This window comes from Schistocerca piceifrons, chromosome X, assembly GCF_021461385.2.
Source record: "Schistocerca piceifrons isolate TAMUIC-IGC-003096 chromosome X, iqSchPice1.1, whole genome shotgun sequence".
Taxonomy (NCBI): Eukaryota; Metazoa; Arthropoda; class Insecta; order Orthoptera; family Acrididae; genus Schistocerca; species Schistocerca piceifrons.
In genome coordinates, this window is record NC_060149.1 from 132,574,722 (window position 1) to 132,598,313 (window position 23,592).

The 23,592-nt window shown below is 38.2% G+C and overlaps 1 protein-coding gene across 3 annotated transcripts in view; it reads right to left on the reverse strand.

The window, feature by feature from the left end:
- Window positions 1–23,592, reverse strand: part of LOC124721393 (exportin-4-like) — a 238,996-nt gene that overhangs the window by 23,579 nt on the left and 191,825 nt on the right. For all 3 annotated transcript variants that reach the window (XM_047246333.1, XM_047246334.1, XM_047246335.1), the window contains 2 exons: window positions 21,678–21,795; window positions 11,914–12,089 (listed from right to left, as the gene is read on the reverse strand). In XM_047246333.1, coding sequence (XP_047102289.1) covers window positions 11,914–12,089; window positions 21,678–21,795 — 294 coding nt within the window. The remainder of the gene's footprint in view (window positions 1–11,913; window positions 12,090–21,677; window positions 21,796–23,592) is intronic.

Sequence of the window (23,592 nt, forward strand, 5' to 3'; positions counted from 1 at the left end):
TGACAACAAACTGAAACAAGATACAATTAGAGCTTCGGTTTACTCTGAGGAAAGTTTAGTGAAGAATACAATTACAGTAAATAAATACACATTGCTGACAATGTGCTCCCTAACACAAGGAGCATATTAATTGATAGTAACACGTTCTCAGTCTAAATGACAGAAATTATTTTTACTTTAACTGAAAATGTGATTTTTTTATTTTATGAAAACCCATATTACTTTAGTGATTTCACAGAAAAATATTCTATCCATGGCAAGTACTTTACTTATAATTTCAACTGGTAAAACGAAAGAGGAGGCTGGAGTTAGATAAAACTGCCTCTTAAAGAGAGAGATTTACAACCACTGACATTTGTAACAATGCTTTAAGAAATGTCTCAGTTGACTAAACAATATACTGTGTATTACAATTACATTAACAACTTTCATAAGATCACCTCTGACATGTCTAGGAGCAAGTAAACTATGTTAACACATGCCCAGAAAAGAACTTTTCCATAGTACATGGCAACACTGTTCTTCTTAACAACACTCCAAACATTTTTATCATATTGACATTTTAGTCCCACTGGTGATTGAACATGGAGTCAATGGTGAATTTTATTATACAGGGTGTAGCGAAATTCGCACACTTGGGCTTCACAGTGCGACTCCTCACATGCGAGCAAATAAAAAAATGTCTGTCACAAAATTTTGTCCGGCAAGTGCATCCAGCAGAAAAAGGACGTTAAAGAGAGTGGCAATCTGGCAACACTATAAGCACATATATGGTAACTACCTCTTTCAGCACATATTAGTTGTGCTTTACAGTTGGTGGAGGGGATAGAGTTTTAGGTTGGCATGCAGAAGGCCGAGGGTTCGATCCTGGGTTGGGGCACATTTTTTTTATTTGCTAATTTCATTCTGACATTTCATACCGTAATATACATTGTTTCTTAGGTCACAGGACAGAATAACTACATAAACAATATCAATTTCGAGATGCTAAAGATAATAGCACAATACAATAACACAACATCTATTTGTTATTTATACTACATGTAAGATTAGTGCTCCAATGTTGCACATTAGGAACCAGTTACAATAATAATGTCCATATGAATGATTTCATGACCTTCACAACATAATACATTGTCCTCAGAACAACAGATGCTCAAAGTGCCCTCCCTGCATGTCTAAACATTGCGCAACCCACCAGATAATACAGCTCTGGACCTTTTGTAGCAAAGCTGCATTCACAGTAACAAGAGCAGCATGAAAACACGCTACCAGTTCTTCCACATTTTTTGGGAGAGTAGCGTGCATGTGCTCCTTCAGATGTCCCCACAGGAAGAAATCCACGGGATTTAGGTCACATGAACACGATGGCCATACAACTGGACCTGTATGTCTGAGCCATTTCCCTGAAAATGTTCTGTCCATATACTGTCGCACATTAATTCCAGAGTGTGAAGGAGCACCATCATGTTGGAACCATATCCTCTGCTGAACATGTACTGGAACACCTTCCAGTGGATTAGGCACAGTTTGAGAGGAATGCATGATACTTTCATGCAGTCAACTGGTCAGGCAACAGGTAGGGGCACAAACATCTGTCGCCCAATATTTCAGCCCAGATATTGAGACCAAAGCAAATTTGATATCTATGATCACGGGTGACATGTGGGTTACCCTCACGCCAATGGTGGGCATTGTGCATATTGAAGACACCCTCACGAGTGAATGCTGCTTCATCTGACCATACTACGGTGTTCAAGGAGTCATCACTGGCATCCTTTTGTTGTTGGAACCATTCACAGAATTGCATCTGCTGATGGCGATCTGTAGGATATAGGTGTTGCGTGAAACCATAATGATAGGCGTGCAGCCCATGCTCATGCAGCACATTAACGACCATGGGTTGCAAGACACACAGCTACCTCGCTACACTATGTGTACTTCGCTGAGGTTCTTGGTGTATGACCTCCAGAATAGCTTCCTCAGTAGCTGGAGTACGGTGAGTGCGTGGATGACCATTGCCACACGGTGGTGGAAGGAGAGAACCTGACTCCCGAAGGCACAGCTCCAGATGACGAAGCACATTTTTATCTGGATGGCGTCAATGAGGTTTTCTAGCAGCATATCCATGAACGGCAACAGCAACCCGGTTATCAGATGCACCAATGACCAGAAGCATATCCCCATACTGTTTGTGTATGCCAGACATCTGCCACACTGCTTTAGAGGTTTACAATCAGAAAATTTGATACGTGTAGGCATGTACATTGGAGTCTGCATTGGGAGCATTACTCCACTCGCAACTAGTCCCTATCTGGTGGACAGTACACACAGTATAAACACACCGTGAGGCCTGCGCGCTGGTCCTCCTAACGTGCATTACCCCTCTGACAGATACTGTTCTGCATGATTCAACCTGACACCGCGAATTGCAAAATGTTCAGTTTTGAAGTACACTGTTTCCCTAACGGTAATAGAAGTGATGTTTCCATAATCCCATCAATAGAATAATAGTAATAATAATAATAATGCATTGAGATACGTACTAAACAGCATGCAGTTACCAGACTCAATGTCGATAGGCATAATTAGTGGGACCATGGTGATAACACATACAAATAGGAACAGAGTTTGGACATTATTCGCAAAGCACGTTGCTAATGCCACTCTTAACATAAGGCCCTAACAAAATGTGATGGACCTGAACGAGGCAAGAATAATAGTTGGTACTAATCTATGGGACCATTGGAGGAGGGTATAAAGAAAAAAAAGTTTTGCACCTAGTAAATGAAGTGATGTGAATAAATTCACACACACGAAGTGGAATGGGCTTCTTTCAAAGCTGACCAATCTTCCATTTCTATGATTGCAGTATGACAGTGCAAATGTTTTTTAGAGGACCCGCTACAGTCACTGTTGATGATTAAGATGCCAGATACCATACCACCTGGACAACATTTATCAAATAAAAAAACATATCCCTCAACCCAGGAACGAACCATCAACCTCCTGCAAGCTAACCCAAAACTCTATCCACTGCATTAAAAGTACAGCACAACTAATATGTGCTGACAGAGGTAGTTACCATACATGTGCTTACAGTGTTGCCAGATTGCCACTCTTTTACATCCTTTTTCTGCAGGATGTGCTCACCGGCCGAAATTTTGTTGGAGACATTTTTTTATCAATGCCATGTGCGGAGTCGTGCTTTGAAGCCCAAGTATGCAAATTTCGCTTCACCCTGTATATCAAAACAGTCCCTTAAATGAAACATGTCATTCAAACAAGGTTAAGAAAAAAATATTTAAAGCGGCCAGATTTAAAAGAAAACGTACTTTCATAGACAACAACTGGATCAAAAAATTCTGCAGCCATGTTTGAACTTCTGTATAAATATGGAATGTGTTGTGATCACATATGTTGAATTTTTGTGTAACAAGCATCTCCACCACTATGTTAATGACAGCTATGTGTTTTTTATCATTTGTGAGTCCCTGCAGGCTGCAGATATTTCTTGATCACCAATAAGCCTTTGATATAGTTCCGCATTGCCATTTAGTGAACAATACATAGATGCTTCTGGAATATCAAATCAGACATGTGGATGGATAAAAGATTTACATACGCCCGAGTAGACTATATCAGTAACTAAAGCTGTTTATATAAAGGTAATGACCCTAAAAATTCGCAGTTTGTGATAAATGTGAAATAGATTTGAATTCTTCCTCAATATGTGAAATTACTTACAGACACTATTTCACAGAGAGTTTTATCCAGATGAACTATTTTACCAGGAATAGTGTCTGTACGAACCTGTTTCTAAAAATAAAGTCCACAAGTGCAATGATGTATCAATGCACTCAATGCTCTGGTGCCATGCAATTTGTGGGTGGTTGAATAGTCTTTTTAACATACACGCGACATAATGCTACGTAGTACTCAGCTGTGGCACTGTGACATTTAGCATTTTATAACATAGAAACACATATGTTTGTTTGTCAGCTTAAGTTCCAAAGTTGTTATAATGCACTTTTAACATGGCAAATTAGGTGGCAGATGTTTTAAACTATGGTTGTGTTGAATACTGCTAGAGGTCGTGCCTGAGCTACATCATTAACAATGCCCTGCCAACCTTTACAAGCAAATGCACGTAGCTGTTCCCAAATGCTTTGTGTTGTGCACTGCTCGTTGTTTTCTTTTCTTATTTTAAAATGAGTGAATCAACTAGCCCCTGTCCATCATGGATTTCAGTTATGTTGCTTACAACACCCCCAGAGATTGGCTGTCCTGCAAGAGGGAGGCCGGGCTTGTTTATTTGCACCGCTCCTCTCCCATCTGGCAGTCAGGATTCTAGACTGTTTATGCCCACAGACATCTGCCACTATACTGCATAGTGCCTGCACTCGGCTCTATAATGGTTGAAAGAAAAATCTAAAATGTTTGCTTGAGTGCATTGAAGTTCTTCCATTGTTTTAAAACAGAGTTACTTTTGTATCTATTTCTACACTAAATGCCTTGTCAGTTCTATCAGTAGCATTGTTAGACATAGCTACAAATGCCCAAAAAAGATCAAAATTAATATTCTGCAGCTTTTGTAGTCATCAAATTGGGTCGAAGAAGACAAATAATGTCCAGAAACTCCTTTAATTGTAGATGTATTAAGTACACCAGTGGGAAAATGCTGCTGGTTTCGAAAGATTAAATACAGCCAAATAAAGACCATTTTGGAAAAAAAGCTGTTGAAGTTTTTGCAAAAGCAAACATTTCAGTTAAAAAGTTTCCAATCAGTACATTTTTTAAAAATCAATTTCGAAGAACTAAGGCTTTATTGGTCTTCACTCATGCAGGGTGATAACTTTTTAAATTTGTCTGTCTACTCATAAAAAATTATATGCAAATTTTGAAAAAATAGATGCACATTTTGCACAAAATACATGCGGATTTTGCCAAAAACAGATGCTGCATTTTCTGGACCTCATACATAGGGGACAGTTGTGCACAAGGAGGCTGTATCATTAGATTATTATTATAAAATGCACAAAGGCCTGCTGTAAAATAGACTGGTGGCTGATTCTCAACATGAAAAACTATGTACTGTAAAAATGTCAAATGACATAAAAACTTTTTTGTTTAATTAAAGCTTTGCTGAACAAACACTGCCATCAGCCACAACCATCTACTATTACAAGCAATTTATGCTGTGAGGAAACAGTTGTCAAACTGAGATTCACTGGGAGACTCCTCATGATATGTACCACGTCCAAGAAGAAAATAGCTTACAAAACTCTCATTTGATCTATTCTTCATCATTGAGCCCCTAGCCAATTTGTATTATCAGAAAAGAGATCACAAAAACATTCAAATATTTTAAAGGACAGATACTACAGGAAAGATACTTTGCATCACATTAAGATAGATAGTGTCGGAAGTTCCATGCGGCTTTTCGCGGATGATGCAGTAGCATACAGAGAAGTTGCAGCATTAGAAAATTGTAGCAAAATGCAGGAAGATCTGCAGCAGATAGGCACTTGGTGCAGGGAGTGGCAACTGACCCTTAACATAGACAAATGTAATGTATTGCGAACACATAGAAAGAAGGATCCTTTATTGTATGATTACATGATAGCGGAACAAACACTGGTAGCAGTTACTTCTGTAAAATATCTGGGAGTATGCGTGCGGAATGATTTGAAGTGGAATGATCATATAAAATTAATTGTTGGTAAGGCGGGTACCAGGTTGAGATTCACTGGGAGAGTCCTTAGAAAATGTAGTCCATCAACATAGGAGGTGGCTTACAAAACACTCGTTCGACCTATACTTGAGTATTGCTCATCAGTGTGGGATCCGTACCAGATCGGGTTGACGGAAGAGATAGAGAAGATCCAAAGAAGAGCAGCGCGTTTCGTCACAGGGTTATTTGGTAACCGTGCTCGCGTTACGGAGATCTTTAGCAAACTCAAGTGGCAGACTCTGCAGTTGAGGCGCTCTGCATCGCGGTGTAGGTTGCTCGCCAGGTTTCGAGAGGGTGCATTTCTGGATGAGGTATCGAATATATTGCTTCCCCCTACTTATACCTCCCGAGGAGATCACGAATGGAAAGTTAGAGAGATTCGAGCGCGCACGGAGGCTTTCAGACAGTCGTTCTTCCCGTGAACCATACGCGACTGGAACGGAAAAGGGAGGTAATGACAGTGGCACGTGAAGTGCCCTCCGCCACACACCGATGGGTGGCTTGCGGAGTGTAGATGTAGATAGAAGACACTCTTAAAATTTAAAGAATGCACATTACAAGATGAGACAAGAAACATTAATTCTTCCTTCATCTATCTCTGTAATGACCAGTAAGGACACCAAAAAGCCCAGCTTGAATATCAAGTTCTGTTAGGTGGACAGTATGTTCTTACTGTGGAGACACGGAAAAAGGCAGAAACCCCCCCCCCCCCCCCCTTCCTTCCACCATGCAAATATCAGCGTAAGGTTAATGCGAACCTTCCATTCATGAAAGTCGAGGAGGTACAATGCAGATTACATTTTTCTGCATGTTGGCCTTAAACAATAGCAACATTAACTTGGGCCACAGAGGAATCCAATTCCCTATCAGCCTTCAAGAATGGCAATAGTAGCTTGGACCACGGATAAATCCAATTCACTATTCACAAAATAAGTATAGGATCATAAAAGGGTAAAACAACAGTGGAGTGAATTCATGAACATGTTGTGGAGAAGATGAATCAAAGACTGCATTTTACTGGTAGAACACTTAGAAGGCACAACAAATCTACCAATGAGACTGCCTGCAGTACACCTGTCCGTCTTCTTCTGGAGGACTGCTGCAAGGTATGTGATTCTTACCAGATAGGATTAACAGGGGACATTGGTAAAGTTCAAAGAAGGCAGCTTGTTTTGTATCAGCGTAAGGTAGGGGGCAGAGTGCTACATATATAGCTTGTGAGTTGGGGTAGCAATCATTAAAACAAAGGCTATTTTGCTGTGGCAAAATCTTTTCACGAAATTTCGGTTCCCAACTTTCTCCTCCATATGCGAAAATACTTTGTTGACTCTCACCTACATATGGAGAATTGACCAACCCAATAAAATAAGAGAAATAAGAACTTATATGAAAAGATTTAGGTGTTCATATTTTTCCATGTGTCATTTGAGAATAGATCAAGAAACAATCTGAAAGTAGTTCTATCTCTGAGAATCCTCAGCCAAGCACTTAAGTGTGAACTCAAGAGTTGTCCTTTCGATGTAGAACATGAGTTGCATGGGAAAAGAAAGAGTTAATCTTATCAACACTTTGCTATAGAATTGTTACCCATTCTTTGATTTCTGAAAGGCATTACAGCAGTTATGAAGAGACCAAAGTGACATATGGGCATCTATAAAACCCGAGGCCTTTTACTCTCTTTCAAAGATGTTACTGGCCATATAGGAAAGACCTTTGCCAAAAGGAAAATAACTTTAATATGCAAATAATATACAACATAATCTGAGGATGGACAAGAATGTTCAGCAATCACAAGAAAATTCAGGTTTATATACAGTGATTGGACTAAATTTGGAAACACCACGAGAAATGCATGTTTGAACATAAATGCAGATGCTAGCCACGCCTACAGGTTGCGCCATTGTATCTGACCACGAATGGCACCTGTGCAATGTTTTCAATACATTGCAAGTGTCAGTTGTGATCGGAACAATGTTCTGTGTAGTTGTGAGTGCAATATGTCCGAGCCCTTATGGTGGGTGCTTCCACAACCATGGTAACCAAAGTGTTTGATGATTTAAGAGGCAATGTACTGAAGATTTATAATGCATACAAAACATCAACTGCAAAGTCACAACACAGACAAAAGTGTGAGTTGTGAGATTCTGACACACAGTCATTGAAGGTGATTGCACTGAAAAAGATAAGAGAACAACTGCAAAAGTCACTGCAGAACTGAATGTTGCACTCACAAGCCCTGTCAGCATCAAAACAACACGAAGGGAGCTTCATAATCAGGGAATTGCAGGGAGAGCTGGAATTCGAAAACCACTCATCAGTGACGCAAATACCCGTAACAGGAAAACATGGTTTCACACTGTTTCTAACTTCTGACCAAGTTTATGTCCAAGAGCGAAACACGTTGGGAGTTCAGTAACGCTTTGAGCAGCCATATCATGGCATTCCACGAGCCCACGGTTACTTGCAAGGTTGCATTACTGCCAAGGATTATGTGACCATCTTGGCTGATCAGGTCCACCCCATGGTACATATGATTATTCCCCGATGGCGATGCTGTGTTCCGAGACAGCAGGACTTCTGTTCACACAGCTCACATTGTCCACGATTGGTTTTGTGAGCACAAGGATGAACTGTCACATTTACCCTGGCCATCAGAGTCACCAGATGTCAATATTATTGACCCTTTATGGTCTACTTTGGAGAGAGAGGTCGTGTTCACTATCCACCTCCATCATCATCATTACCTGAACTCACCACTATTTTGCAGGAAGTATGGAATAAGATTCCCTTGAAAACCACACAGAACTTGCATTCATCCCCTCCGAGATGACTGGAAGCTGTTTGGAATTCCAGCAGGTTTCCTACACTGTATTAGGCATGGTAATGTGTTGTGTTTTTGGTGCTTCCATATATTTGTCCACCATCTGCAGAATACTGTGAAGTTATGGGTAAATGTACACAGATACTAAGGAGAGGACACAGGAGAAAGGAATAAAGTAAGATAAATGCAGCTGTTTACATAAGACGGGGGGAATGGATGCATTACCTATAGCTGAACATGCTTTGTAATCAGAAAATATAATATTCTATTTGATAAGACCCAAATCCTAGGAGTCATGAGCACATGTTACAATAGATTATACAGAGTGCCAACATTGTATGTCAAACATGAGGATAATTCTATCTGGACAGGGGAACATGTCAAACTTAATGCTATTGGTTTACAGCACTGAAGAAGTAACGTACTAACCTACCATTTTGAGAAAATAGTAGTGGTGATGATGACACCTGAACATACCCAGGTCTCACTGATTTTTCAGAAAGAAGTGTCATGCCACCTCTGTACTGATGTATAATACAACAAAACTTCACTTCAGACAATAGCAATACTTGGAGTGCATCAAAACCTTGATGAACACTCGCCCAATAGATGTCCTATATGGGTAGAATATGAAATCTTTTGTCATTGTAAACTGTTTGACATTATAAACAACAAAAGATTTTAATAGTTTACTGAATTACCTGTAAGGGTACATTATTCTGGTAAAGTTTTGGCAGTGATGTTGCAAGGAATAAATTATGGATCTGTTAACAAATGCAGAATGCACCAAATGGTTTTGGTAAAATTGCACTACTGTCGAGAAATTTGAAATTACCTTGTCCTGAATGTTTATCCAGTGTCTATACATTGCATCATATCATTTTGTGAACAGAAATCTCTTCATCTGTGCGATCATTAACAACATCAATTTGTGAATCCTTCCTTGTGAGTACGTCATTGACATGCCCACTTATATCAAAATATGTAAAGACAGTGTTGATTAACACATGTTTGCTAATGAGTTTACTTTACTGTGCATTCAAGCTTGACTTGGTACTATTACACAAATGACCTGTCTCACCGATATTCTCCATCTCACATTTTTCAGTTATTTTAAGTTTTATGCCGTTGAAATTTAAAGGAAAGTACTTACCTACCTACATGTATTATAATATCAAGCATCATGCATTTTGTATGTATGTTCATTATTAGTGAACATAAAAGTAACTAGCTTCTCTTTTTTACTTCCATGCTAAGGATTCCCTCACATTTGAATTTAACATCCTTGCTACTTTCCCCATTGCTAACAATGCGGTCAAACTCCTTTTGTTTTGCTTTGATCATTAGAACAACAAATTTTTATGCTGCTGCAACAACAGAAAGTCCAGGATAGACAATATATACAAACATGAGGAGAGGCCTACTTTTCCCTTTAAGGTAGGGTGGTGAATAGCAGGAAAAATGGAAATCAGATTTCTGATTGTTGTTGAGCTATTAAATTATCGTTCATATTCCAAGCAAAACAATCATCATCAGGAATGAACACATTTTCTGAACAAGGGCCATAAACAGAAATTGCAAACATCTGTCATAGGTTTTTTTTCTGTTTAGGCCTTTAGACTGTGTGAACACCATGAAGATAGTGGAACAACTGATCAGGATGCTAAGCTCACCAGACAAAAAATTAGTCACCCCCAAGAGAAACCATTACAAGCATAATTTAATACTGTATAATTCTGCCCCTGGACTTCATAACCGCACAGATTCAATTAGGAAATGAATCCACGAGGTTGTGCAGGTATGTCGCTTCCAGGTTAAGCTACTCTTTGATGATATGGTCACACAATTCCACCAAATTGTGGCGCTGCTGATGTTGGTGTTTCACCCACTGTTTCAACATGTCCCACAGATTTTCTATGGGATTCAAGTCAGGTGATTTTGCAGGCCAGGTGACATGAAATAATAGGGTGGGAGAGTGTTCAGAAAACCACTCACATACTCTTACAGCTTGATGAACTTTTCTGTTGTCTTCTTGAAAAATAGAGGTGAGCAATGATTGCATGTAGTTTCCCTCACAATGCTCTTTCACTAACAGTTTGGGATGGACCTTCATTTACTTCTTGCAGCAATTTCTACTGGGTTTGGAAGCGGTTTTGCTTCACAAGCCCTGAAATGTGTCTCCAAAATGGCTCTGAGCACTATGGGACTTAACATCTAAGGTCATCAGTCCCCTAGACTTATAACTACTTAAACCTAACTAACTTAAGGACATCACACACATTCATGTGCGAGGCAGGATTTGAACCTGCGACCGTAGCAGCAGCGCGGTTCCGAACTGAAGCACCTAGAACCACTCGGCCACAACGGCCAGGAATGTGTCTCCAGTCCCTCTCAATCAGGGTCTTTTTCCGACCACAATTCTGACTTCATGTGTCATGGTCACATGTGTCACACCACTGCTTGTTGACATGTTGAACAATGTACTACAAAACATCAACAAATACAGCAACTTCACACACGGTACGGCCACGGGTGTGGCCAAACATGATTGCTCCTTTCTGCCACTTTGTCATATCCTTACATTTACAGTGTTTCAGAAAAAGATGTTGGCAATGTAGGTGACTATGTGGTTTTGTATGTTTTCCTGGCACCAGAATATGGGGTCAACATTGTAACCTCAGACCTTTGTGTTGTATTTTCTTTAGTAAAAGCGTAGCACATACTCCGATCCACACGGGATGACTGCCTCAACAGCTAACACAGGCCTCTAGGGGAATACGTGACACTCACTCTCAAAGTGCTGGTATGTTTGATATGTTGTTGAGCATTTACACCCTAGACTCATTTAATAAAGTATTAGAAGCACAAGCTCCCTGCTCAGGAATCCTGGTTTTGCAAAACCCAAACACAGTCACTGCTGTCTGAGCCCCCTGAAGTGTCACACAACCGTCTTGGGAAATTATTGTATAAAACATTCTAAAAGTTTTCCTGTAACAGGATAAATTTTATTTAGCTTGCTTATCAAGTACGGTATATGATTACTGAACAAATCATGCACCTCTGATAGGTCATTAATTCTGTTTTTATTACAAAATTATTGTATAAAACATTCTAGAAGTTTTCCTGTAATAGGATATTATTTAGCTTGCTTATCAAGTATGGTACACCATTACTGAACAAATCATACACCTCTGAGAGGTCATTAATTCTGTTTTTATTACACTGCAGTGATACTTTCTTGACACTTGCTCATATATTATTATTTTGTTTTAAGAAATTTGTGTGTTCAACAAAGGCTTCTAACAATCACAATTGATACATCATAACAATGGCAATGCATAAAGAAAAAAATGCGTACCTCTGAAAGAAAGCAAAGCATATATCTTGTACAAGAACAAAAGAATTCCAGAATCAGTTCAACCACTTCTTGGTAGTTTTGGTACAGATCCACAAGGAAAGCACATTCTAACATGGCAGGATAAAGAAAGTCGAGCAGAGTCTCAGCTGTAGTACAATGGGCTCCTTGAGACACACCTGAAACAAAAAAATTGCAGAACTCCTTGTTTCCAGTCATGATAAAAGCAGAAATTTTAATTTTCAACATGACATTCTGGATTAATATAGACTATGAGTGTCATTCGTAAAGTATAGTAAAATGTTGATGTTGATAACAAAAGTATAATTCATCATTAAACAAAGGCAGGCAGAGATCCCTCGTTGTGTCAATAGCATGTGTGTACCATGACCCTAAGTCTATTACAATTGTAACCTGCTACAAGTTGATCTAGAAGCCACATGGACAAAAGTAGGATAAAGAAGCATTCCTGTACATCACAGACTGAACCCAGCTTTCTTCAGACAGTTCAAAACAACATTACTTATGGTCATACAATGATTATGCAGAAATATTACTCCATTTTTTGCTATTTGAGCTCTGGTCCTCATAAATGAAAGTCTAGTGTCTTAACACTGTACATCTCTCTCTGTTGGACTGATAGATTACAGCTTTGTGCATGCAGTGTTCTCTTTCATGGAGGCAAACAACTGAGAAAAGCATTTGGGCAACAGCTCATAATCTATGCCACTAATCATTTTATTTTGAATGTCACAGAAGAAACAGTTTACATCCTTTACACGCACAACTGATCCAAGTTTTAAAAGTAGAAGGTTATTTAAAACAAGCAAATTTTTGTGACAGAATTAAGACACTGCCAGCACCCTAACAATATGAATTTTTCTAATGGAGCAGTATGCAATGTCCACCAGCCATCAGTGGACATGTGGAAATCCCCATTACATTTAACAAAGTGTTCGGGTGTGGTGGTCCTCTAGAGTCGCATCCTAGGTCACCTGATTTAACACCAATGGACTTTGTTGTTTGATGAAAGACACCAGTGAAGGTGAGTCACAAAATTTTCGAAGCTGCAAGAATCATTTGCAACAGAAAATGTGTGTTTAATGTAGAAAACCATGTATACGAATATACATTTTGCCTAGCTTTTACCATTCAGCTGAAACTTTTATATTCATCTAATTTAATCAGTAACTGCGCAGTTTAAGATAACAGGTATTAGCAGAGGCAAGTACATACATTTTCACAAGCTTGGTGCTGTATGGTTGTGTCATTTCATGACCGCAGTTTCACAATGGTGCACGGTTATTGGGAAAACTTTGTTCAATTTAACATCGCCTACCCTGATCTGACACCATTACCACATTGCTTTTCTTCAACCTGTACTATTAATTCATCAAAGGAGAAACTTTCCTTCTTTTATGTTCACTGTTGAAGTTAATCTTCTGTTAACCATATGAAAATCTTTTCTATACCTCATTTCATAGTTGTGAATATCCATGTTTCTTTTTGTGATCTTAGAGTCCTCTTTCATTAGCATTATGCAGGGTGTATATGTGGACAAGGAAAAAAAATTCCTAGTTTTTTCCTGGATTTCCAGGTTAAAAATACACTTTTTCCATGATAAGTGACAGCATACTTTTCCTCAGAACTGTAAAACTTATCAATCCTTTGAATGGTTATGGTTTTATGCACTGGTGTAGAATGCCCCAACACTTTATAAGACGAAACTCTAGGAAAAAAACACATTTTGGAAGGATGTTTGATGTGCAGCAACATTTACACTGCATATTTTCATATTACGAAAGTATACATTTGAATTCCACCAAACAGCGCATGTTACTTTCCGAAGCAGTGGAATTGAGATTGGGATGCGCTTTCGTAAGCCAGTCATAGCTCATGTCACATGATCTAGCCAGCCGATGACAGTGGATATTCAGAGCATAGGACACGTGATGTAGTCAGCCTATAGCAACATCACTGTTAAGTAGCACAACTACACAAACAGGAGAAGTTAACGGTTTAAATTAATATACATAGTGTCGCTACAAGAAAAGATAAGCTTTCACATATAATATTGGTCTCCAAGATTAATAAGCTGCAAGAGAAGCCAAACTTTCACATATAATGTTGATCTTTTTGGCACATTTTACACTTTAAGAAACATCACACAAATGCATCAGTAAAATTTTTAACAATGACACAAACATCTGATCTTCTGGGCTCGAAATTCTGCTACGTGGTCATCCTCAAAGAGTTGATTTTTAAATGAGAGTCAAGCACTCTGCGATTTAAGAAATACATCGTACATTCTCACATAGAGTTCATGTTTCAAAAAAGGAAATTTACTTCAAAAGTAACGCTTTTCAAACAATCATTCAAAATATTTTCTCGCGACCTGTTAGAAATGGGTTCGTTTCAGCAGTTGATAGAGAGTGCCAGATAAAGGGCATCACTGCGCTTGTGCAGCTATGATGATGCAGGAAGCCTGTATGTTCGATATGTGTAAAACATTAAAAGATCTTACATTATATTAGAGGATACTCAAAGTGCAATTTCATGAACCATACTAAAATGCTTAATTCGGCTTAAAGTGCACATTCATATGTTCAGAACCGGATGTAAATTTTCTTGGAGTACCAGTACTGTACTATCTTATGTTTGGTTCTTTATTATGGCACAATGTCATAGGCGCTAGAAGATGAAAACATGCACTTGAAATGCAGTGAACAGTTGAAACTAGCCAATAGTGGAATTAAACACTTTGTTTCAAATAAATTGACTGCTTCAGCGGAAAAGATTACTAAAAGTCAATTTTTTTGTGCAAACCGACAAAAATAACTCAATTGTTCTGCAAGGCGATTAATTCTTGACTGTCAGAAAGGTGGAAACGGAATAAAATCTGAAACTAGTAACATATTTTAGCCTTCTGTAATTATGTGAATGTATTTTAATTCACTTGATAGCTCCTGGCCACAGAAATCCGAGAAATCCGTTTTGTTTTCATTTGACATGAGAGCAATAAATGAAGAGGAAACAGCAAAAGCACTAAATGTAAACACGGGTCACATGGAGACTACACACCTCCTCACTAAAACTCAGACTGTTCTGTGCATCAGCCCCGGATCTATGATATTTCCAAACCAGGGCAATACTAGATAGTGACGGCCCCCCTCCCTCCAGTGTTTGAGGTAGGACACCAAAAATTTAACGAAATCACTTTTCTGAAGGGTCTGATAAATAAAACATATGTATTCGAGGAAAAGTAAGACATGTTATTAGGTCTCAAGGGTGCCAAAATGAAGTGTCACACCTTCACACAGCGTTCTTCTATCGCATGTCACTGTATTTCGCTCTGTCAAACTCAAACATGTAATGGATGCCATCAAACTATATTCAGGTCAGTGAAAATTAAAATGTCCTATGGTGCCTCTCCTGCTCCCAGTCGGCCAGTTTGACATCCTGCCCCTCTTTGAAAAAATTTTGCAGTTAATACTGAATGGGATTATCTGTAACTGAACAAGAACTCTTCAGGAAATTTGCACTCTTTATTGCCTATTAGCTAATAACTTGCTGTTTTGTGTGACATAAAATTAAATATAGGACACATAAAACTAGTTAAGACAAGAGACAAGCAAGACAGTATACATTTCTTCAATTCTTAAGTCCTAGCATTTTTTTCTCGCTAATCTTGCTACAGTTTTACATGGCATGCTTCCTTTCTGGGAAAGAATCTATTACCTCATACAAGTTCATCAAATGTTTTGCTACATGAAAAAACAAAATGTAGTTGTCTAATACTGAAAAACCTGTTAATACAAATAGTACCCAAGACTGTTGGGGTTTCAAGATCTGATTACGTATATTTTGTCACTATCTGCTAGATAAAATGAAATAAGCTGCCTAATGTTGCAGCAATTGTAACACTCACCAAATAAACAAGACTGTTTTGGCACAAACGGTAATTTTTATAAAACGACAGAATGTAATCCATGAAGTACCAATATCATATGCCTATTAGGCCTACTACAAGCAAAAAGTTTTATGTTAGGAAATAGTTTCACATTTCATTCATATGCTCCAGCTTCTGAAGCATGAGATCGAATATTAGTAGTACGAAATTTTTATTTAAATTTGGAATCGTTACATTCTTCCATAATTGGTGTGATGTCCCCGTTTCTTCTCCTTCCTCATTCTAACAAACAATCTTGTCATCACAAATTCTGTAACTATTCCTGCCAGTGTCAAAACTTATTCTTTATCCTTTATCATTTAGCTACAATATATCAGGTCAGCAACTGGAAGCAGTTAATTCCGTAAATTATCTGGGAGTAGGCATTAGGAGTGATTTAAAATGGAATGACCATATAAAATTAATTGTAGGTAAAGCAGATGCCAGACTGAGATTCATTGGAAGAATCCTAAGGAAATGCAGTCCAAACACAAAGGAAGTAGGTTGCAGTACACTTGTTCGTCCTCTGCTTGAATACTGCTCACTGGCGTGGGATCCGTACCAGATAGGATTGTTAGAAGAGATAGAGAAGATTAAACAGAGACCAGCGCTTCGTTACAGGATCATTTAATAATCGCGAAAGCATTACGGAGATGATAGCTAAACTCCAGTGGAAGACTCTGCAGGAGAGATGCTCAGTAGCTCGGTGCGGGCTTTTGTTGAAGTTTCGAGAACATACCTTCACTGAGGAGCCAAGCAGTATATTGCTCCCTCCTATGTATATCTCATGAAGAGACCATGAGGATAAAATCAGAGAGATTAGAGCCCACACAGAGGCATACCAACAATCTTTCTTTCCACGAATAATATGAGACTGGAATAGGAGGGAGAACCAATAGATGTACTCAAGGTACTCTCCGCCACACACTGTCAAGTGGCTTGCGGAGTATGGATGTATTCACCGTTTAAGTTCATTAACCCTGCCACAATCAAAGGTTAGGTTATCCCGAATTTATTTTCTGGTTAGGCATTATTACGTGTTCACACAATGCACTTTCTGTGCTGCTCCCAGAACAGAACTTAAGTGGCTGCTAGCCAGGGACTGTACAACTGGCCCTTAATAGTGTAGCAGTCTGGCCAAAAATTTTCTGTCAAAATTTCATTTTCTTGGATACACCGAGAATATAATACGTAACCTTTCTTACCCAGCATTCCTGTAAGTAGTTTATTTTCATTCTGGTAGTCGAATCTATGGATTTCACTAGTAATTATAACAATGCTGATCACTTGCAAACCAGTCAACCACATAAACAACAGCTGGCATTCACCCGTTCAGCTTTATTCCACTCAGCTCGTATAGCCCCGTCCCCTTTTGTCTGCAGATAAGTTTATTTCTAGATGCAATGGGGATTCCCCTGGCAGACACATCATGCCCATTATGTATGCATTCAAAAATATTAAAAAACCAACAGATATGCATTTCAAAATCATATGAATAGTTGATAGGCCAATGTGTGCTAGATACTAGGCGCTTTGTGAAACATGGTTTTTTTTCCCCCTCAAGAATACGAATTTTTTTACGTTTACTTTTAGGTTCTCTCTTTCAAAGTGAGCTTTCACCTTTTCAATAAAGTTATGTATCTCTTCAACTAGGCTGGGTTCACTGTCTGCATAGCAGACACCATATGTATCTACTGCATAAATAGTATTCAATTGCTTATTGTCAAGAGAGCTTGGGAAATCATTTACATAGGGTATGAATAGGACAGGACCTAAAATGGATCCCTGAGGAACACCAAAATGTATATTTCTTATACTTGACCTTCCCCTTTCCAGTATTTCTCCATTAGAGTACATAATCTCCATGCACTATTGTCTACCCTCTAAATATGTTTCTAGCAATTTTTGATAAGAGCACGTCATGATGTAATCTATCAAAAGCCTTTGAGAGGTCCAGGAATACTCCTGCTGCTTGGGATTTTTCATTTATTTCTTCAAGCACACGATGAAGAAATTGTACTGCTGCTGACGTGTACTTCGATTTCTCCTGAAACCATGCTGGAAATCACTTAACATGTCAGCATTGTTGTAATGTTTGAGAATTTTTTTATTATTATTTTCTCTACCAGTTTGCTGAAAGTTGAGATTAGGGCAATGGGTCTGTAATTCTGTACATGCTTTATTCCCCCCCCCCCCCCTTTTGTGTCTTTGTTTCACTACAGACAGTTTCAACTTATCAGGGAATACACTGTCTTCGAGAACACAGTTTAGTAAGATGAACTAGTGGTCTCATTAGTTCAATAAATATGGAGAAATTTCATCTAATCCTGCTGATTTTTTGTTTCTGAGGTTATCAATAAGCTGCAGAATGTCATATGTGCTTACTGCAAGTAATGTACTGCAGTTCTGTTTGTTACTGGATTCAAATGAGTGCTGTATATCCTGTTTCATAGAGACATCATTTTTGACAGTATGTATGAAGTAATTATTAAAAATATTGCTGACTAGAAGAGGATCAGTGATATCTTCATTATTCACAGGTAATTGTACATTATTAATTTTAGTTTATGTTTCATTGTTTCTGACTTTATTTAAAATTGGGCAACAAGTCTTTGAAACATCATCTTAGCCTCATATCTGTTGGCTGATCCTTTCTGATTTTAATCTCCTGACTTCTTTGCGGTACTTATTTTTGTACTGCTTGCAGAGTTTTTTGTGTTGATTTTTCTGGATACTCTCTTTTTTTAATGGCATGGCTCTATTTAAGTGCTCAGTTATAATTTCTGTGAGCATGTTGACCCCAACGGTAGTCATAACTGAATCCCATGATTCCTGGTTTAAACTATGTCTTAGTGTAGCAATGTTGTTTGTAGATAATATTCACCTGTGCTCATACATTTTTCTTGGTTTGAATTTGGTATTACATTTTAGCACTAGTGTTTGGACTAAATGATCTGAGAGGTGACCATTTATGACATCTGTTGAGATGATGTGGTCATAATTTGTGATAACAGGATCAATTGAAATACTGTGTGTGTTAGCTATTCTGGTGGGTATTAGTCCAAGAAGATCTTTAGCCCCATAAGACAGGATACAATCTGTAAAAAGTTTGCTTTCCTGACCCTCATGTAAAGTGTTGATGTTCAGATCTCCCAGTATGGCAAGATTTACACTTCTATAATGTGACATTATTTTACTTAAAACTCCATTAAGTTATTTCAGTAAAGCATTAAAATTTCCACAGGAGGATCTATATAAACCTATGACATAGAAAGGAACAGTGCAAAATGTGATTTTAAGAATTGCAATTTCGAAATCTTTGTCAACACAGAAATGGTTCCCCCAAAGCACTTTTTTCGTGGTGGCTGTGAACTTACATTTTCTTGAGTAGATAGCAACACCACCACCTTTATTGTGTGTTCTGCAGTAGAACGTAGCTAGGTTGTAGCCCTCTGATTTGCAATATTGAACGCTGTCCACTGTTTTCTGGTGTTCTGTAGCTATTACTACATGCGAAGATAGTTCTGTGATAAATGATTCAAAAGCATTTATTTTGTTTCCTAAACCCTGTACATTATAATGCAAAAGTGATACATTATTCTCGTGTGGACTGACATCTGTTTTGAGGCTCATGTGAAACACATACACTTGCGTCTGGTGTTGCACTGGTGGAAGGTTTCATTGTCCTAAATAAAACATCGCTCTTGTCCTGCCGATGTATTGTTTTACTAACCTGGCATTTTGTGGTTGATACTGGTAAGATCATAATTATTCAAAGTTAACAATTATGCAAGAACTATGATGTTTCTCACCAAATTTGTTGTTCAGCATACTTTGTCTCTATCAGCTGAAAGTGATGTACCAGGAATCAAGAATTTTCCAATTACTTTTTGTTTCTCACAGACGAAGCCCTCTGAACAGACTGATTACCACTTAACACCAGAATGCCTGGCAGAGATACTGAGCATTTTTTATTTTGAGATGTGAATTTCTTCAGTGTTTAAAATAGTGATTTTACGACTTTTATTTATTTTAGAGCTTGTTTAATTGCCTTAATTGTTTTGTTTTGTAACTAAAATTTTTTAAGCTAATTACACATTTACCATTGATTCCCGATGGCGGTCAATTTACCACTTCTCACAGAAATGCATTTTACCTGTTTACTTGGTGCTTTCATTAGCCAACAATGATGACCTTCATACAATGTTGCGTATAACAGTTTTGCACTGTTTGTTGTCACTAACAGTTCAACTGTTAACTATAATGAATTGCTGTCCCAATCTCAGCATTTCTGAAACTGAAAATAAAGCATTGGCTGCTCACAGACACTAAAGTTAAATATGTTCTGAATGGTTTTACTTACTTGGGAAAATGTGAAATGAAACCTGTGGATACTAATCTACTAGAACATATTACACTACACTTCATGTAACCTTACTATCAAAAGTGGAGGAAAGTTACACCAGACAGCTTCTTCATTTCTCTCAAGCTGGCAAAAGAGCTGAAAAATGGGATACAAACATTGTTGATACTCTGAACAGCAGTAGAAGGGAAGTGCCTCCATCTGTGAGAAAAGGACAAGCTGTACTTCATTCAGGTGTTATTTACAAGGTTAATGTCATTCCTCTAGTATCTTACCAAGGGAAAATGTGCTTATTCTTAGTTCTTTGCATTCCAGTGTAACAAGCAATGAGGCTGCAAAAAAGACAATTTCAGAAACACCTAATTTGGTCTAGATGTGGTAAATCAAAACTCACAAAAATATATAGCATAACAGCCACAACGAGGCCCTGCCCTGTCTATTTTTTCTATAAAATTCTACATCTGGTTATGATCAATGCCCACACCATGTACAGGTTGATAACAGGTTCTACCATTTGTCAACTGTCTTTTATAATGAAAGCTGTAGAAGAATTAGTGCTACCAATCAGGAATTCTCATCCTCAACAATTCCATACTTCAGCTATTTTGTCTGCTAAACAGAGAAGAAGGATCATCTAAAGGTGCTAAATGAAAAACTTGCAAAATTGAAGTGTGCAAGAAAAACAAAACTATAGATTGTAAATGTAAAAAATTTGCCTCCAATTCGTCTAAGCAAAAAGATAACAGAATTCTCCATATAGATGTGTATAGTTAAACACTACTTATTTGTTACAGGATATAAGTATAATTAGTGAAGAGCTAAGTAATTCCATGATAACAACATTTGTCATGTTGTTATATGATGTAAAAAACAAAATACTGGAAAGTACACAATGTTATGTAGCTCTAAAACAGTTTTATGCAACATAAAAATACAGTTGAGAAGGTACAAATAAAATTGTTCAAAAATGTTCAAATGTGTGTGAAATCTTATGGGACTTAACTGCTAAGGTCATCAGTCCCCTAAGATTACACACTACTTAACCTAAATTATCCTAAGAACAAACACACACACCCATGCCCGAGGGTGCACATAATTATTATACACGAAGAAAATAAGAAAAGCAATATTAAAGACAATAAATACAAAATATTGTTGCATAGCAATAAAAGTCTTAGAAGTCAACTGACCTCCATTGGGCATTCTAAGGGATAGGAGACAGCTCGAAGATTTACTAAGATTTTCATCCTTCAATAATATCAATGGAACACTCATAGAACATCACGATGCTGTGCTTCAATTAAAATGAACACTATATACCAGATATAACACACAAAAGATGAGTTAAGGAGGTCAAATCACAATTTTTAACAAAAAAAAAAAAAAAAAACTTCAAGAAGACAAGTACAATCTCTTGATTTAAACAGCAAATATGTTTAAAAGATTGTGTAGTACCTATAAAACTTTCAATAATATCCATAATTTCCATCTTCACAGATTCTTGATGATACATTCTGCGTAGGGTCTCACGATTGACAACAGCCTGAAAACGATCACAAAGCGGCTTTGGAACCTGCACAAGAAACATTCACTTGATTAGTTAAAAAAAAACTTTTACAATCATGAGACAGACAAAATGAATTTATTATAACAAAAAAGTTCATCACAGCGCTTAGTGCCCTGTAACACAGACACAAACACACGCACGCACGCAGCCCCCCCCCCCCCCCCCACACGCAATAAATCAATTATAACAAAAAAAATATGTCAGAACACTGAGTGCCCCCCCCCCCCCCACACACACACACAAACACACAAAATCCTCACCAGAACAACAATACATGATGTAATTTGCTATGCATAATACTTACCAAATATCATTTATACACAAATTAACAACAGATACGACAATAGTACATAAGTCACAAGCGGAAGGAAACAACTGACTGTTGTAGAGATGCCATAATATCATTATGTAACAGACTTTGTAGACTACAGACTGAATTTTACTACATATGAACAATTCAAACTTCACGCCACGACATATTGAGATAAATGGAAAATAAAAAATACACAAGTGGTCTGGAAAAGGAGACTGGACAACAGTACTGTGCAAAATCACCTAACGAGTCAGAACCTCCTGGTGACAATCCAGTGCCATACAGTAATTTTTCTTGTGCACTGTAATTGTATGCAGTTTTCTAGAAGACTGAGCACTGGCAATTCTGTGACTTGTATTACTTTTAGGGTTTTGAAAGCAGTACTTTAAAACTGTCATATCTTATTATTCAGTATTTCACAGGTTCTGTTCTACAGAGTTTTTGTTCAGATGGTCTATATGGGTTCATCCATTATTAATCATATTTTCGTAGTTGCCAATCTGACGGAGAGAGCATTACATTGAATCTGACTTCACAGATCATATAGGAATGCAGTCACATAAATCATAGTAAAGTTATGACTAGACGCTCAGCCCACCAGCATTCGAAGAGCTGGGCAGTGTGCGACACCCAGTCTGTGTCAACCGGAGTACTCTCCATCACTATGTCATCACCAGGACGCAAATAATGGTCCTCCGCCCATCTGCGACAGCCAACAATCTGCCAGCAGCTCGCCTCTGAATTCACCATAAATCCAGATTTCAACTCTGGGAAACACCAATGCCGTGCCACTGCGATGCTGCGAAGTACAAGAAATTACTGCCACACCATGTGCTGTGCCACGTGCAGTATCTGGACACCACCATCACGTCAGTGCGCTGAGTCGGCATTCCACTGCGAAAGCAGCTTGCATCCTTGCACCTCTAGCCATTGCTACGCCTGCCACTTCAATGCCAGAACATTACATGAAGGCAGAAACACACTCAAATGACTGTTCAAGTTGTATGGATTAATTAGACTCATTTCTGTTCATTCTCATATCTGTCCACAGCCACTTCCAGCCAGTTACATGGTGGAACTAAGTCGAATGAATTAATAACTTTTATTTTGTCTGCAGCTTCCCCACATCACACCTTCCCCCCAAGCCTTCTACGAACCTTACAACACCCAAGGAAGACTCAAGAACATCCAGACAAGCAGGAACTGTTTATGTTCCACTACCGTTTCTCTGCAGCTATTCCTGACTGCTACATTTTGGTGCCAAATGGGCAACATCTTGCTTCTGATCACAACACATAATTTATTAATGATACATTGCTATTTCATATGAGATATACCAAAAGAGATGTTGGAACTGAGCAAGATAAAGATGATAGAGCACATCTGCTTATGGACAAGACTATGGGGTTCACTGCAGATCAGCGAGACACTAGTGTAAATGTAGAATCTATATCAGGAAATAATGAACTGCTATGAAGATCTGACATCGG